Source organism: Geospiza fortis, unplaced genomic scaffold, assembly GCF_000277835.1.
Source record: "Geospiza fortis unplaced genomic scaffold, GeoFor_1.0 scaffold245, whole genome shotgun sequence".
In the NCBI taxonomy this organism is placed as follows: Eukaryota; Metazoa; Chordata; class Aves; order Passeriformes; family Thraupidae; genus Geospiza; species Geospiza fortis.
This window is the reverse complement of record NW_005054701.1, coordinates 25143-44018: the sequence shown is the minus strand read 5'-3', so window position 1 is coordinate 44018 and position 18876 is coordinate 25143. Positions and strand designations below refer to the sequence as shown.

At 38.4% G+C, this 18876-nt stretch overlaps 1 protein-coding gene across 1 annotated transcript in view; it reads left to right on the top strand.

Annotated features, from left to right (window-relative positions):
* LOC102039047 (transportin-1) overlaps positions 1-18876 on the top strand; it is a 112956-nt gene that overhangs the window by 81209 nt on the left and 12871 nt on the right. Inside the window, exons 7-16 of the mRNA XM_031065207.1 lie at positions 3197-3315; positions 8353-8413; positions 9086-9260; positions 12678-12830; positions 13980-14205; positions 15140-15311; positions 16765-16851; positions 17607-17714; positions 17935-18093; positions 18189-18276. Coding sequence (XP_030921067.1) covers positions 3197-3315; positions 8353-8413; positions 9086-9260; positions 12678-12830; positions 13980-14205; positions 15140-15311; positions 16765-16851; positions 17607-17714; positions 17935-18093; positions 18189-18276 — 1348 coding nt within the window. The remainder of the gene's footprint in view (positions 1-3196; positions 3316-8352; positions 8414-9085; positions 9261-12677; positions 12831-13979; positions 14206-15139; positions 15312-16764; positions 16852-17606; positions 17715-17934; positions 18094-18188; positions 18277-18876) is intronic.

Below are 18876 nucleotides of genomic sequence, written 5' to 3'. Positions count from 1 at the left end.
AAATCAAGCCTTCTGAAACATGGAGTCAGATCCTCGTCTCTTCCCCAATCTGAAAACCCCTGTGAACACCGTCACACTCCTCCCCCCACCAAATTTCCAATACATCCACCCCTCAGATCACCAACTCTCAGTCCATCACCACCCTTTAGATAATCAGTTCTCAGTTCATCACAGAGCGAGGAGTCCCTCTTGTGCCATAGGCTTCCCCTGGAAACACAGTTGAGACCTCTTGTGTTTCCATGTCATGTGTGGCACCGCCCAGAGATCATTTGCCATCGTGACATCTTCCTTCCATGCCCAGTGCTCTCACCACTGCGCATGGATCAGAGCTGCTTCTAGGGTTCCCCTTTTAAGGATGCTTTGCCCAGTTCCAAAAAGAAGCACAGTCTCTCACTTTGGGGACACCTGTCCCCCTCAAATTCACCCCCTGGGGCCGAGGGGTCTTGAGAAGAGAGGTCTTCTTCTTCCCTGAAGATCGAGGGCACCACCACCCTCCTCACCCGTCATCTCTGTTCACGCACTCCTTCACATAACATCACTGCACTCTCTTGGCTCCGAGCCATTGCCTCCCCCCTAGATGCAGGAGGATCAGCATTTGTAAGGTTTCCATCATCCAAGAAAAGGGTTAAAAATCTCAGGCTCTGCCTGTCCAGAACTCCCACAGCTGCCCTGCCAGGCACCATCTCGCCGCAACCCCCCTTCTCCTTCTCGGCCGGCTGTGCTATCAAATTTCAAGGTGGCACAAGCACAGGCACCAGCTGTCTCTCTGTCTCTCCTGGGGGAAGGGGGGTAGCTGCCCAATGCCTCTCAGTGCTCCTCCACCCTTCCCTCCTGCAGGGGCCTTCACCTCCCTTCTCTGTGCAAGGCCCGACCTACCTCACCTGGCCGCATGGCTTCCCCTCCCTCACCCAGCCCGCAGCTGGGCAGGGGAGGTCTAACCTCTTTCACAGATGGAACCCAAGAGAAAGTTTTCCTGGGAGTTCTCTGCTTTTAACCCTCCATGTTCTCAGAGGCGTATCCATGTCCTCAGTTGCCACAACAGGTGCCAATATTCAAATCTGAGCACTGATTGGTTTGACCACAGCATCCCAAAAAACTCACTTCCTTTTCAAACCAGGACACCAACCCAAACCATTCTATGATTTCCAGACTGTGTATATGGCTCTTATACCACTGAGTGTAAGTAGCCTTTTCAATCTACTGCCATCTGACTTCATGGAGCATATATTATAATATGTGCTTAAAGATGAAATGACAGTGTGAAGAGAACCTTCAAACAGACATTACTTTTTGTCATTCTGGTTTTGTCTTTGTGGCAAATAACTGAATACAACAAAAGTGTTGATTTTCAAACCCTCTGGGGAAAAATGCCAAATCACTTCAGTTGTATTAATTAACCTTGCTTGCAATGGTGTCCTGGGGTGACTTTATGGTGCTGGTATCCCCATCATCTGTTCTCTTGCCCAGAAATGGGTCTTGTAGCTTTAAGCTAGGCCCAGAGAGAGAGAGAGGGTGAAGCGGTGGGAGAAGCAGCGTGCAGTTTACAGACAAATGGATAGGACATTTTTAAAATTTTCCAAACTGTAATCTGTTCATAACTCAGAATAGAGCAGTATTTTTGTTGCCATCAGTTCTTAATCACAATAATGACCTTTTAGGAAACACTTGCAATTTAGTGCATTTCATAGAATCACAGAATGGTTTGGATTGGAAAGGACCTTAAAAATCACCTAGTTCCAACCTCCCCCACATGGGCAAGAACACCTTCTGCTAGACCAGGTTGGTCAGAGCCCCATCCAGACTGGTCTTGAACACTGCCAGAAATGGGGAGAGGAGTCTATAACCTCTCCGGGCAACCTGTGCCAGGCCCTCACCACCTTCAAGGTAAAGAATTTCTTCCAAATATCTAATCTAAACCTACCCTCCTTCAGCATAATACCATTCCTCCTGTTCTTATCACTCTATGCCCTTGTAAAAAGTCCTTCTTGAGCTGTCTTGGAGCCCCTTTAAGTACTGGAAGGTGCTAGAAGGTCTTGAATCCTTCTCCAGTTTGAATAGCCCCAACTCTCTCTGCCTGTCTTTATAGAAGAGGAGCTCCAGCCCTCTGAGCATCTTTGTGGCCTCCCCTGGGCTTGCTCCAACAGGTCCATGTCTTTCTTGTGTTGGGACCCCAGTGCTGGACACAGTTTTTCAGGTCGGGTCTCAAGAGAGCAGAATAGAAGGGGAGAATCCCCTCTCTCCACCTTCTGCCCATGCTGCTTTGGATGCAGCCCTGTAGGAATGCAGTTCTGTAGAAAGGGATATGTTTGTTGCAAATTTTGCATCCCTGAAATGCATAAGGATAATATAGGTTGCCCCATTCTATTTAATTTTGAGAACAAAATGGTATTCTGAAGGAGAATTTATTTTCTTCATTTTAAATCAATGTGTGATGAAAGGTAGCTGCATGGACTTCCATGAGGTTTCTAAAATGAGTGGAAGGACCAACTGTTTCAGAAATGAGCTGCATGGAAGAATGAAAAAATTACTGTTTTGGAAGTTGCAAGCACTTTCTCTAAATTGCTTTGGAAGTCATGTACAAGAAACTGATGTAGCCATGGTATATTTAGCCTTTCTGCTTATGCAGGTATTTGATTATTTTTTGTTTAAGGGGGTTTAAATTTTAACAGCAAGCTTAAAGATTTGACACTGAATCTCTGAATTACCATTCATACTTGGAAAAAGTGAGACTTTTTTCCCCTGTTATGAGTTCTACTTAAGTGCATCCTGTCAGATAATCAATATTTGAAAGAGCTTTTTTATGGTACTGGATATAAAAAGTATTTCCATCTTACTAAGTGTGTAATTGTACTCTTATTCAAAAGGAGAAGGAGGGGAGTGGTAAAATAATTTTTTAATCCCCCTGCTATTCTCAGGAAACTGTTTATTATCTTGGATCTCGGTCTATAGTTTCTTGGTAGTAATGTTCTCACTTAAACTGGGGAAAAACTTAGAATCTGAATCATCTAGCATTGAGAAATAAGTCTCGGCTTATTTTCACTATAACCTTAAGTAGTCTTTTATATCTGTTTCTTCCCATTGGCCCAAAGAAACAAAATTACTCTGGGAGCATAGTTTATTTTTGCAAACACACTTTGCAATGTTGACAGCTTCTTCACTTAAAACTTATACAAGATTGTGTTTTTTTTTTGTGTAGTATATGCTTCAAAGGACCCAGGACCAAGATGAAAATGTTGCTTTGGAGGCTTGTGAGTTTTGGCTGACTTTGGCTGAACAGCCAATTTGTAAAGATGTATTATGTCGGCATCTTGCTAAGTAAGTATTAAGAATTAGAACTAGTCATTTTGAATAGTCATCCTTAAACTTCAGTTAACTTTTTCCTGGTTACTCTTTTGGAAACTGTATCTAGCTTGCTGTATGCTTGGGAGGAGTTTCTTCTAGCTGGTTCTTGTACATATTAAAAATGGCTGTATCACAGAGGTCGCTGAAAAGACTTTTGAGGATTTCAGACTTGGCTCCTGAGGCAACGTAAACTGTGTCACTGGTGCTTTATCTCAAGCCTAACATCCTGTTAAGTATCAGATGGAGGCAAAGGTATACTAACATGTGCTTAAGCTTAAACAAACATTTCCATGTGACATTACCTATAATACCTGGTGTACTGTGAACATGTTTTCTTGACAACTGCTATTATGAGCATTTCTGTGCAATGCTTCTATGTGAATAGTCATGCCAGGGGTTTCCCATCTTTATGAAGACATAACAAAATGACAAGATCATTTACATTTAGGAATCAATTTCATATCAATTGCCAGAGCAATTTAAGCTTGAAAGCATGTATAATGTGTTTTTCATGCTTCTTCAGACTGACAGTAGTTTTTTAAGCTTCAAAAACTTTTTTTGTAAGTTTCAAAAATTATCATAAGCTTTAAAATGTAGATCCTTGATTGAACGGGAATTGAACACCCATGCTTGAGATTTAAACATCTTCATGTCTTCAACTGTGCTAATAACCTATTTCCAGACTAAAGACTTTTTCAATAGGAAACAGATTCTTCAGTGTTCCCAGTAAATGAAGACCCAATTTTTGATATATGCTTGGAAGGTTTTTGAAAACATTAATGCAATTCTGTCTGTGATTCTGCTCTTTCAGTGAAAGTGTGGAGAGAAGAGATGCATTATTTTCAGCAAAAATGACCATTTTAGATGTAAAGCAAATTTTTAAAAAAGGGAGGGACTTTCCAAATTTCAGTTTTCATAAGCATTTAGAAAACAGAATGGAGATTAAAGCAGCTGCTGTAGCAGTACAGGAATAGGATTTGAAAAGAGAAGAACCAATGTTACGAGAAATCACTTTTGAGTTTTAAAATGTTTTTACTTAAATCCTACTCTTATAGCTAAAAATACAAAAGAATGATAGCACAGTTTTTGATTCTACCTACCTCCTTCCCAACACACATATTAATACTAGTCACCTTCTCAGTATAAATTGTAAACCTCTTCTGTCCTACATGAACATTGACATTACAACAGCTTTCATCCTTGGTTTTTGGGATTTTTTTAAGAAGCTTTTAAATTTCTAGTAAAACAGATAAGAGTAACATTACATATCTTTTATATTTCAATGTCATTTTTGTTGAAAGCAACTTGTTTGTTGGCAAGTCTTTTTGATTAGGGTGCTATATAAATTTGACAATACTTGATTATAACCTTACGGGTTTTTTTATATTAGATTAAGTGGGACAAGATCTTCTAGAAACCTGTTTAATATCTTGTTCCATTTTGCTCCTGTAGGTTTTTTATAAAATTTATACCTCCTGCATGCTTCATGAAGTATGCTGCAGAAATGCCAAGTAATGGGTGTTAATCTGAATACTTAGTGTTCTTTCACTGAAAGTTCAGAAGGTAATTGTTGTGAACAAGTGGTTTCAGCTTCTCAGACTCACCATGAAAGGTACTGGCAAAAAACAAGTTTTAATATGTATTTGTGAAAGTGTGACTTTACAGAGTTTGATGGCAAGGCTCACTCTATTACTACATAGAAGAAGCATACATAGGAAAATTGGATTAGAATCAATTTAGAATGATTTGCATGGAGACCAGGAATGCAAAAGGGGGTAAGGGTGCAAAGGATATGGATACAAAAGATAAGGGTGCAGAAGACTTTAGCAGCACTTAATCATTGACTAATTTAACATTTGAAAAGTTATTCAGTAGGATTTATTACAGTTATAACAGTGACTATAGATTCACTCTAAAAAACATTCATGCCATAATCAATTTACACATGCACAGGTAAACTCATGTCTACACCTATTTCTATGTGTGTAAATGTACCTATCAAAAACTCCCCTCAGGTTCAGTGAAATACGTCCATTTCCTTTGCGTTTCCCAACAGGCAAGGGTTGCACCTGGAGGAGCATGGAAATGGGGGGGAAATATCAGCCTAGGCCTCATCATCAGTGATGGTCCTTTGAGTATCACAAACTTGAGGGTTTGCGAGCTCTGAGAGGCCCCACTCAGAGGGAGGTGCTGACTCAGCCCACTGCAGTCCAGGAGAGCTCAAAGGGCCTCACTGACCCAAGTTGGTAACTACTGGGCTTTTTTCCTAGAAAGTCCAGTAACAATGGTACCATTCCGCTTGGGCTGTGATTAATTTTAAAAAGGTTTTGTAACAATGGTACCACTTCACTTGGGCTATGAATCAGGTAAATTATTTACCAAGGATAACAAGGATAACTGCATATCCTTGTTCTTCACTTTGGTCAGGCAGATGATGTTCCTGTCATGGTTAGTGTTGTTCCCACCTATATCATGCAAGAGCTCCTGGCACAGTTAGAGACACTTCAGTGCCCAAGTGGTACGGTCAAGGGATGCTTCACCGCTCAGCTGGTTCAGTCAAGATTTGTCCGGAGTTTCTGAGGTCATAGGGCAGGCCCAAGGATGGGGGGGATGCACCACCACAATGCCCCCATGACTAAAATCAATCTCTCTTGCTCCACAGAGCAGTGGTGTGGTTGCCTCTTGCCACTGTGCCTATACACAGGTTAATGCCATGTTCCAGTTGTAATTTGAGGGAAATTTTTGTTTAGTTCATATTGCCATTGAGATGCATGACTATTATTGCTGGTCTGAATACCTTCAGAAACAATACTCCTCGGCTGCAGAATATAGAGAGACTGAGTCTGTTGCTGTTGCTTGGTCAGTCCATGGTGATTTTAGTATTCACTTGATTTGGCATGTAATACATATATTTATTTTTACGGATTAATTTTTGTAGTGAATGTGTTTATATGTGAAATACTTGACTTTTTTTTCCCTAATCCTTTTTTTTTGCCATACAACATTACCATTGGGGGCCCATGGCCATAACCAGTTTAATAACTAAGTAAATTCTAATAAAGACTAATGACGACTAATGTCAAGATCTCTGCAAAGTCAGGGACTTGTCTTAAGGAGTGATACTTGAAGTAATCACAAAAGGATAGGAGGGCTCGATGTAGTTAGACTGCCATCCTTAAGAGTAGCGAGGTAGAGTTTTCAGCCACAGGTAAGTAAAGTGACAAATGGTATACAGGAGAGCCAATGTACTAACTTGTTTATCAAACATATTTTGGAAGTGTGAATTCTTACTTAAAAGCTTTTGACTTAATTTCTGAAAGGTACTTCAAAATAGATTTCATCATGTGGAAGAATGTCCTATTTTTAAAGTGTAAAACTCAATTGTGCCATCTGGCTACATCTAGTTAGAAATTAACACTTTTTCATATTACAAAGTATTAATGAACTGCGTGAAATAGAGTATGGTTAAGGTGCTGACTTGTTATTAGGCTAAGTTTTTGTCTGGGGTTTTTTGTGTTGGTTTTCTTTTGTTGTTGTTGGGGGAGGAAGTGTGGTTACAGCCAAAATTCTGGACCAGCTAACTGAAAAACAGCTTGTTTTATTTATGTGTTATTTTGACATAGAATCATAGAATCTCTTAAGTTGGAAGGGACCCATAAGAATCATCAAATCCAACTCCCTGCTGCTTGCAGGACTATCTAACACTAAATCATATGACTAAGAGTGTTGTCCAGATGCTCCTTGAACTCTTGTCAGGCTTGGTGCCATGACCACTTCTCTAGGGAGCTTGTTCCAGTGACTTGGCCACCCTCTCAGTGAAGAGCCTTTTTCTAATGTCCCGTCTGAACTTGCCCTGATGTGGCTTCATTCCATACCCTTGGGTCCTGTCACTGGTCACTAGACAGAGGACATCAGCACCTCCCCCTCCGCTGGCCCTGTTGAGGAAGTTGTAGATTGCAATGAGGTCACCCCTCAGCCTTCTCTTCTCCAGGCTGAACAGACCAAGTGACCTCACCCACTCCTCATAAGTCTTGCCCTTGCGACCCTTCACCATCTTCTTTGGATGCTCTCTAATAGCTTTATATCTTTCTTATATTGTGGTGCCCAAAACTGCACACAGCACTCAAGGTGAGGCTGCACCAGTGCAGAGCAGAGTGGAACAATCACTTCCCTTGCCCAGCTGTTGATGCTATGCCTGATGCACCTTAGGATATGGTTGGCCCTCCTGGCTGCCAGGGCACTGCTGACTCACATTCAACTTACCATTGACCAGAACTCCCAGGTCCCTTTCTGTAGTGCTGCTCTCCAGCCTCTTGTTCTCCTGTTTGTCTGTACATCCAGGGTTGCCCCATCCCAGGTGCAGAATCCAGCACTTTTCTTTGTGAAACTCCATATGGTTGGTGATTGCCCAGCCCTCTCATTTGTCTGTCTCTCTGCAGGGTGCTTCTGCCTCCAGGGAGTCCACAGCTCCTCCTACTTCAGTATCATCAGCAAACTTACTTAATGTACATTTGATTCCTGCTTCCAGATCATTTATAAAAACATTAAAGAGCACTGGCCCTAAAATTGAACCCTGGGGAATATACGGATAACCAGTTGCCAGTCTGATGTGACCCCATTTGCTATAACCCTTTGAGCCTGACTTGTCAGCCAGTTGTTCACTCAATCTATTATAAACCTTTCTAGCTGTGTGCTGGACATTTTGTGCAGAAGGATACTGTGAGAAACAGTATTGAAAGCTTTGCTAAAAATCCAAAAATCCTCACATCTACTGGTGTCCCTTTGTCAGCTAGATGGGTGACCTTGTAAAAGGAAACTAAGTTGGTTAAGCAGGACTTCCCTCTCGTGAACCCATGCTGGCTGTGACCAATGACTGCGTTGTCTCTCAAGTGTTTTTCAATAAGTCCCAGAATAAATTTCCCCATAATTTTATCAGGTGCTGAAGTGAGATTGACAGGCCTGTAGTTACCAGGGTCTTCCTTCTTGACATGTATCAATATTTCTTTGTAGACTGATACCTGTGCTGGTAAATGGTATGAAATATTCAGAGATTGATATTATTCTGTTAAAGGTAAGCATTCCTTTCTTTTATACTCAGTAAGAATATCTGGTTAGCTTCTGACTTGTAAATCAGAATGGTTGAGCTGGTAGACCAGATCTGGTCTGCCATCTATTCAATGGAGATTTAGCTTTCTGGGGCAAGGTGTGCTGTTCCAAAAACTGAATGCGACTGCTGCCATGTTTGTTGGAAAATAATCTGTGGGTTTTCCTGCTTTGCTCCTCTCCCCTTCCACCAAATTTTGGCACAGCTGGGATACTTTTACCCATGAATGACTGCAGCAAAGCAGCCTATAAAGAAATTATCAGAATTAATTTTAATGCCCTTCTAGCTTGAACTACACAGCTTTTTCCATCACAACATTTTAGAATGTGTCTGTGTACTAGAATTTCTCTATCTCTTCTTCTTTCTAATTCCTTCCCATCAAGAGTAATTTCTTAACAAGAAGAGTACTTTGTGCTTTTCTGTGAGATTACCTCTGTTGCTTCTGTTTTCCTGAAATTTTTCTGGTAAATACTGTATCACAATGCAGGAACAATGGCATTTTTAGTTAGCTAGGCAGCACAAGTGGGATGTGAATTTCACACATGTTTATAAAATATTGAACTAAAATTTGCACTACATTCTTAACTTCCTTGAGCAATATGGTTGCACTGGTTTATCTGATAAAACATTTTTTGACAGGGGGATGTTGAAGAAGATGAAGCTATTCCAGATAGTGAACAGGACATTAGACCTCGTTTTCATCGTTCACGGACAGTAGCTCAGCCACATGAAGAAGATCGTATTGAAGATGATGATGATGATGACGACAATGATCTTGATGATGATGATGATACTATTTCTGACTGGAATTTAAGTATGTCAAAGTAATGTGTAAAATGTTTTAAAATATAGCTACTTGCATAATACAAGAACCACAGTAAACAAAGGAGTTTTTGTATAAGAATACTGAGGCTTTCCTTTTGAATAGAAAATGAACTATCTGCTGATATAATTGGTGTTTTGGCCAGAGGGGAGTCTTTCAGGTGATGTTTTCACTATATAACTATTGAAAAATCTAGCCACCTCTAAACTTATTTTGAATGTGGCCAATAGATCTGCAAACATCTACTAGATGCAATTCAACAGAAGCTTTGGATTTTGAATTTTAATTCTACAAGGTAATAAAAAACATGTATTACTGTTTACTTTAGTAGAAGTCTTTGTGGTGAGTTGACCTTGGCTGGATACCAGGTACCTGCCAAGCCACTCTATCACTCCCTTTACCAGCTGGACAGGGTAGAGAAAATGGAAAACAACTAGTAGATTGAGATAAGGCAGTTTACTAAAGCAAAAGTGAAAGTTAATGTGCACACAAAGAAAAATAGGTTTATTTTCTCCTTCCCATCAGTGACCGATGTTCAGCACCTTCCCAGAAGCAGGGCTTCAGCACTCGTAGGGGTTGCTCCAGAAGGCAAACATTACAAATAATGAATGCCATCCCCTTCCTCCTCCCTCCCTTAGCTTTTATATCTGAGCTGACATCATATGGTATGGGATATCCCTTGGGTCAGTTTGGGTCATCTGACCTGGCTGTGTCCCCTCCCAGGATCTTGCCCATCCCTATCCTACTGATGGGGGATGGAATGTTGAGACAGTGCTGATGCTATGCCAGCACTGCTCAGCAGTAACCAAAACACTGGTGTGTAAACAACACTTTACCAGCTCCAAATGCAAAGCACAGTGCTGTGAGGGCTGCTATGGGGAAATGAACTCCAGCTCAGCCAGATCCAATACAATCTTACACATTGTTCTTAGCTTAATAATGCTTTCTTTTAGTTCAGTCTTCCCTCTATATCTGGTTTGTGTTTGATTTTTTCTTCTGCCTACATGCTACTACTGACCATTATTACCAGTAGTTCAGATGTAGTACAGATGAATGTGCCTTGAAGCTTACAGATCAAACAATTTTGAGACATTATCTAAATTTTAAAATAATACTAATACTGATAATACTGTTGTTATTATTATTATAATTTAGAAGACAAAAAGCACAAATATATTTTCCTTTGTAAAGTATCTTTTTTTATAGTTTTAAATTCATAATGCTATTCTTGTAGTCATTGTGTGTAGAGATTGCAGAATTAAATCAATATTTCATGGAAAACATAACTGAAATGACAGGGTGCTCTGTGGTCCACAGTTTTGGTTAAGAAGATGAGGAAACTAAAGCTCTCTAGGAAAGAGAGAGAACAGAACAGTTAAGAAATCTGTTTTGATATATGTTATCTGTAATTGACAGAATTTGGATTATCTGAATTTCAGAATTGTATGCCCTATTTCTTATCCAGTGTTCTATATTTGACTTCCAATTTGAACAGAGAGGTAATGTCAGCACAACCTGACACAGCAGCATTGGTTAGTAATGAGACCTGGTGACTAAATATGGGAGTCCACCTTTTTTTCCTCTAGTAGAAAGCTAAAACAGTCTAAGCTGAAGCAGCAGGTGCTGGTCTTGGGGAGTCTGTGGTGTTTATTATTGTTTTTTAGTGGAGATCTGCTCTGAGTTAAGGGCTCATGTTTGGTTTTATTCAAACCTGTTGGACATCATCTAGAAGCAAAGTAGAAAAAATTTTGTATTTATTATCTATTCTAGTAGTTGCTGCCTCCCAAGTGAAAAACTGTCTGTGTCTTGCTTGGGCCCACTAGCAGTTTAGATCCAGTTTAGGAATTTTGCATGTAACATTTGCTATGTGTATTTTGCCTGATTACCTGTTTTGTACATACTTTTGTTTCAGTTGAATCAAGGAACTGAGATCATAATATGCTGGAAAAAAATACTGTATAAATTCTGTAATACGAGCATTCTTTATAAATCCATCTTAGCATTATTTTTCTAGACATGTCAGCCTCACAGCAGAAAACCAGAGTAAGGATTTTTGAATCATGTTTTGAAGCTGTTCTTTTATGAGCTTTTGTGTGCTAAAATATGAGTTTAAAAACTTTCAAACAAATTTCAAAGTAGTGTTCTTTGTATAGGTGCATCACAGAATTAGGAGCTAGCTCAGAGCGAAAGTCAGTAAATTTCTTTCAGTCTCTAGAGATTGATGATTTTGACTTTTTTTTGCTTTGAGACATAGGTCATGTTCGAACATTTTCTTTTTAATCATTTGCTAGTATTTTTTGGCTATTTCTCCTTAATTTCTTCAGTATGTTGCATTCATGTCACAGACCTTCCCTCTTTTGTAGTGTTACAGCATCCTGAAATTATGTAGTATATATAATGTTGCAATATAATGGTGTGGTTCCTGTCTATTGGCGATGAAGAGAGGCAGGGAGACTGAGTGGTGGTGGTCAGAATCCAAATTTATTGTGAACTACATATGCTTATATACTATTCTAGGAAGGCTAGTATTTTTTTACTACGATTGGGTTAATCACCATATAAACAAACATACATTTTGCAACATCTCTTGTTTATAGAACTTGATTCAATCTTCTCTCTTGATTCAATCTTCTTGCTCTGTTTGTTCTTGCCAAGGCATCCTGATTATCAAAATCTCTTATGCTAATCAGGTCCAAAGTACATCACCTGTCAGTGAGTGTTTTAATATCCCTAGTGTATAAGTCCTTTTAGTGGCTATAAAAATGCTGCAAAAATGGCTCCCTAAAAGCTATGGCTTTGTACCAGAGCACAATGGATCCCTGTGTATTGTAATGAAATTAAAGTATCTTTCCTCCTGATACCCTGGTGATGCCTAAAGACACTGACCTAGAACAGAGACTAGGCAGAGTAAAAGAATAAAGTAGGTATTTATTAAAAGGCCTTAATGGATACACCTTGGGCACAGTACATGAGCCTGGCCAGGGCTACACCCAAGATGGTCACAAGAGGGACAACCAGTCATGAGTTTTCACACTTTTATAAGTTTTGGTTCATTTATATTTGGGTTAATTGTCCAATTACAGCTTCAGGTTATGAAGTCCTATCCTCCTGCTTTGCTCTCTTCAATTCACTATTGTTTATGCTTTTTGTGCCTGAAGCTGCAATGGTGTCCTTGGTTCTCAGGCTGGAAAAGGATTGTTTTGTCTAACTAAACTGTGAAGAGAACTTGCTAACACTTAATATGAAGTTCAGAGTTACACACTAAGGCAGTACAGAATCTGAAAAATATGAAAGATAAAACTTAAGAACTTAAGGCATCACTGGCAGCTCAAAGTTAAAATGAGGATCATACTTTTTAACTACAACTGCTTGTATAATAAGAAGATTAACATTGTTAATTCCCCTCAGGGAAATGTTCTGCTGCTGCTCTAGATGTCCTGGCTAATGTATTTCGTGATGAACTTCTGCCACACATCTTGCCCCTTTTGAAGGAATTGCTTTTCCATCCTGAATGGGTAGTTAAAGAATCTGGTATCCTTGTTCTTGGAGCAATTGCTGAAGGTAAGGCAACAGTGCATATCAGGTTACTGAATTTTTATTGGTTCTAAAGCAGTTCTGGGTTTCCTTCTAGATGAATTTACTCGTGCAAGCAAGTATACATCCATAGCTGTTTGGTTTTGTTTTTAAGTGAATAATCTCTAGATCTACTGGTTGATTACTGTAGTTACTTGTTTAATTTTTCATTTTCAAATCTGTGCATTTTTTGAGGCTTCAATAACTTAGATAATTTCTTTTATTCCTCCCCTTTTTAACTCTGTAGCATATATTTCTTGGTCTCATGAAATACTACCTTGATTTGATACAACAGGAATATCTACATTTCATTCAGTGTTTTCAGAAATGGAGAAGACAAGTCCCATGACTTCAGTGCCCTGAGCTACTTTTGTGGATGTCTCTCTGATTTAAATGTGTTAACTTCCATTTCTTTGTATTTACTTACAGTCTTGGCTTTTTGCCTATATTTCCATAATCTGTGTCTGTTTTGGAAATTGAAGGAATATGTTTGGGTCCATGCCTGGATTATCTATCTTTTCCTACAGTGCCTAGTGAACATATATTTTCTTTGTTGCTAGAAAGCATTTTTGTTGGTTTTGATTTCAAGTCAAGCAAGGTAAAAGTTAGTACTTCTTGCAAATCTTAGTATATTACTGCCCTTGCTGACTCGAAGTGTGCAGCTTTTATTGTTGGTCAGTATTTGTGTTATATTAAGAGAAAACAAGAAGAAAATTAAATTTTTAAAGAAATCTTTTTTAATGATATGGTGATTAGTTATCAAGGCCTAATCTTTCTCTGCTTGTTGTCTTGGTCACTCTGAGTAGACTGGCATAAGACTTCCAAGCTTTGTAAACCAATTTTATTTGGATGTTCTTGCTATACTCCCTTTAATAAAGCAGAATTTATGGAGATTGGAGAAGCACTGAAGTAGAAATGTAGTTGGAATGAATGTAAATTCGATTGAGGATTTTAATTACTGTTTATGGTGTGGTTTCATTTTAGGACTTAACATAAATTAGGTAGACTTGCTTTGTATATTGGCAAAATGTATTACTACATGATAGAGGAAGAAAATATATCCCTTCTAGGAAATAACAAAAAGCTCTATTATGTTTTCTAATTCTCATACTGTAATAGCTATATTTTTCCTTCTAGGCTGCATGCAGGGTATGATTCCATATCTTCCTGAGCTGATCCCTCACCTTATTCAGTGCCTCTCTAATAAAAAGGCTCTTGTGCGCTCCATCACTTGCTGGACTCTTAGTCGTTATGCACACTGGGTAGTTAGTCAACCCCCAGACACATACTTGAAGCCATTAATGACCGAGTTGCTAAAGCGCATTCTGGATAGCAACAAGAGAGTACAAGAAGCTGCCTGCAGGTGAGCCAAAGCTTAAACAAAAAGTGCTATCCATGACACTGCTTTTTCATGGGAAAATATTTTAATGCCTTAATTGATTATTCTATAACTCCGTTTCTAGCTCCTAATGTATTTTTTTTCCTTTTAAATTGGGGTGGGTTCAGCTTCTTCTGAAATCATCACAACTGAGTTGTAGTAAAACAAAACCAGATAATTTGTCTTTCTCTTGTCCAGTTTGTTTTTAGAATATATGAAAAGCAAACTAAACAATCTATTGCTGTAAAAAGAAATGATCTGTATGTCACACCTGTTTATTTTCAATATTTGAAATTTCATTGTCTAGGAATCTGGCTTTTATAGGCCTATGAGCAAGGTCAATACGGGAAAACTATCCCATCATTGCATTAGCAATGTTTATATTTAGCTCAGGATTACCAAAAAATTTGGGTTACAACTATTTGAAGGGATATGCCCTTTCTCTTGAAAGGAGATCCTTGGAGGTAAGATTTCCTTCTGTCCCTTGTCTGCTGATATTAAAAAAAAAAAAAGCATGGACACACCATTAATAGAATGGGTATACCACTTGTGCAGGAAGCTCAGCAAGTAAAGCTTTTACATGTCAGTTTGTGTAGGGGAGGAGTGCACAGCAGACTGCCAAGAAAGTTTCTTCATAAAGCAGGATTAGATCTGTAACATGTATACATAAAAGGTTTTTACCATAATATTTTTAAATTTTGCTCATCACAGTTTGAGCTGAATCTTAGTGTTCAATCAAAATAGATTGAGTTTGTCTCAATAATACCATTGTGAAAACATACCTTGGATGAATTTAAAGACTAAATACAGTTCTATGTTTAACCAGGAACGGGTAGTTTAGGGCATTTTGGGGCGGTCGTGTTTTGTTTTTTACAAGCTACTGACTGACCTATTTGGGGTGGGTTTTTTTGTCCATCAGTGCCTTTGCTACTCTAGAAGAGGAGGCTTGTACAGAGCTTGTTCCTTATCTTGCATATATACTTGACACTTTGGTCTTCGCATTTAGTAAATATCAGCATAAAAACCTGCTCATTCTTTATGATGCTATAGGAACTCTAGCAGATTCTGTAGGACATCATCTAAATAAACCTGTGAGTATACTTTATGTTCTGTAGAAACACTCACCATATATTGAAAAACTGGTTGAGTGGCTTTTGTAGTGTGCTTTATATGTTTTTAAACAAAAATCCTGGATTCAATAATAATAAATATTTGCATGTAATATACATAGACTGTATGTAATTTTCACACTACACAAATACTCCCCATTTTGAATAAATAATTGTGTGTTTGGTGGCTTGCAAAATTTACTTCTCATTATTGTGACTTTTTTTTCTTACTCTCAGAATTTTTCAGCTCAAAGGAGATATATATAGATATATATATATATAGATATGAATTGGGATTTTAAAGACATTGGTAGAATGTGTGTGCTAATTTCTAATGACTTTTTTGTTGCTTGTAACCACTTTCAGTGTAGCTAAACTGCTCTGAGTGTCTTTCCAATGCATCAAAGCACATCATCATTAGAGATTGCTTTATCCAAGAGTGGGATAGATGTGCATTTTATATCTAAAAACACAGAATCCTTTGAGTAAATCACAGAGAGCACAGGCAAGTGTAGTGGGTTTTTTGTAGTATACATGTTCATTAATAGGATATACATATATGTCACATGCATGCTGTTGAAATTTGGTTTATTTCTCTATAGTGCTTCACATGGCATAGACAAACTAGAATAAAACAATTTGGGTTGTTGCCATGGCATTTTATTTGCCATTCAAGACTCCACACTGTCAAAGGACATATTTTCCAATCTCTCTCTGGCCCTGGCCAGCTTGACTTTTGACAGCACCAGGAGGAAGCTAAATGGGAGCTCCTGGTAATGGTGGGACTTTCTTCAGTCGCTTAAAATATTGTATCTTTGGACATAGCATTAGCTGGCAGCATCTGTTGTCTCTTTGGATACTTTCTGGGAGCAACAGTACTACAGGGATGCCTTGCTTAATGTCCTTGTGACTGTGACAGCAGTGGCCGAGAAGATGCAACATTTTATACAGAATTGGTAAGTGCGCATTTCTGGAGGGATAGAAAATTACTTTCTTCATGGATGAGTAATTGAATGAGGAACAGGTTTCAGGAACTTCTGGGGATAGAGTTGAAGCATCAGGGCAATGGAAGATGATTGAGAAAAGCAGGTGGCAGATGCACAGCTAGATTGTATTGCTGGTAAAAACATTTTCTGTAGATCCTGAGTCAATCCTATAGATATGTAACAACCCAGGCAGCTATTAAAAGTTGCTAGACTGAAACCAAACCTGGAGGAAAAGATTTGTTTTGCAAAGGTACTTATGTGCCTCAGCAAAAAATCTTAAGACAAAAAATTTAAGTTCTAATATTCAACTACTATATATTTCAACAAAGGTTGAATTGCAGTGTATTTTTTTTCTCCTAAAAAAGTAGAATATATAAATTTTCTAGCTTTGAAATAAACTAGTATGCAATTAAATGCTTCAGTAGCTGATGCATTTTCATCTTAAACAGGAATATATTCAGATGCTAATGCCTCCATTAATCCAGAAGTGGAACATGTTGAAAGATGAAGATAAAGATCTCTTCCCTTTATTGGAGGTAAATGTTAAAATTTGAGTATGTGTCTTTTGGGAATTGCCTCTTCTACTAAGGATGTTCCTACTAGGAAGTGTGACTATAAATGCTGTCACTGTTAGGTATTTCCCATTATGGAGAAAATATTATGACAATAGTGAGAAATTTTTTTACCTGAGGAAATGTTATTAAGTTTAGCAGAAATCTTTTAGAATTATTTTTTTCCCTGCCATTCTTGGGTGTTTTCTTTGGGATTCTTTGTTTTTAAAAAATTGTTCCTTCCCTGTTGTTCTTGTCTTCTCTCCCTGCTTTCCTTTCGTCCCTTCATTAAAAGAATTACCAACAGGCTGAAGGTATGAACCAGACAATGTAGTCTGTTCTCTGTACTTTCCAAGTGTGAAGCAGGAAAACACTTCTAGAGAAATTAGTTTAATAACTCTTGGGTAATGTTAGGGCTTGTACATTGTCAGCATAGTGAAGTTTAGTGTAAATGCTAGCTGAATTAGGGTAATGGTCTTCATATGAACTGTCTTGGCACCTTGAAGAAGATGCTGCTCCTGAGAAATTTTCTCAACTGACATACATAGGAGAGAATAACAATTAGCTGATGGTTGCCTTGGCTCAGCTAATCAGTACTACCTTTCCAGGCTGTTTTTACTTAAACAGTTACTTGTGAGTATACATAAAATGCTTTTAATTTACTACACATAAGTAAAGGGGGAGGTGAAGAAAGTTAGTGTCTCTCTCACTTTTTTTCCTTCTTCTTTATTTTATTTCAGTGCCTGTCGTCAGTTGCTACTGCCTTGCAATCTGGATTTCTTCCATACTGTGAGCCTGTGTACCAACGTTGTGTCAATCTGGTGCAGAAGACTCTTGCACAAGCCATGGTATTTTTCTATTGCTATTCCAATGTTTTCAGAATATCTCCTTAAACCAATGTATTAACTATGTAAAGTTAGGAGTTTGCAGGGAGATTTGTAGTATTAATTATTGAATATTTAAATGAAACTGCAGTTCTGAAACTTAATTGTTTGTTTGTTTTTACTTTTATGCATGCCCCTGAGAAAATTAATACTCATTTTGAAAATGCATAATTATTTGTTGCAGTTGCACAATGCTCAGCCAGACCAATATGAGGCTCCAGATAAAGATTTCATGATTGTAGCTCTTGATTTACTCAGTGGTTTAGCTGAAGGACTTGGAGGCAACATTGAACAGCTAGTGGCTTGCAGCAATATCCTGACACTAATGTACCAATGTATGCAGGTGAGATGAGTAATCTGTTTAATCCAAGAATTTTCTTTCTAAAGAGAATCAGAAACACTTCTAGAATTGTCAGGTTTTTTTCTTCCTCTCTTTAGGATAAAATGCCTGAGGTGCGGCAGAGTTCTTTTGCATTGTTAGGTGATCTGACAAAGGCGTGTTTTCAGCATGTTAAGCCTTGCATCGGTATGTTTCTTTTGCATATTAAATAATTAATTTGTTTTATAAACTGATAGGAGGATGGTTTAGCCATTGTTAAGTTCCCTTTTCTGTGGGTTACCTTGTCATGGTGTAGATTTTAGTTTTCCTTTATCAGCAAGGGTCTGTGGTCTTTTCTCCTTTAAACTGTGTGTTTTAAGACGTGTTGTTCTTTTTGTAGAGAGTGCAAAAATTCATCTTGTTGCTTGATTTCTATAATGTAACATGCTTCCTGTTTTGCTGGAATACAGAAAAAAATATGCACTTACACTTCAATTAGAACAGTTGCTTTGTAGGATTTTTACTCTACTAGAATCTATGAATACTTGGATAGGCTTGGAATTTTAATTTTTGTGAAATATTAGTCACAAAGATAGATTATAACATCTGTCATTTTAATCAAAGCTGGGATTTGCTTTCTAGGCTTCATTGTTGTTGGCTGTTGGGGTTTTTTGGGGGGCTTGGTGTTGTGTTTGGTGGTTTTTTGTTTTTGTTGCTGAAGGGGATGTTTGTTTTGGGGAGAGGTGTTTGGTAATTTTTTTTTTAGCACAGTTGAATACATAGCTATCCGGGTGTGCTTTTCTTTCC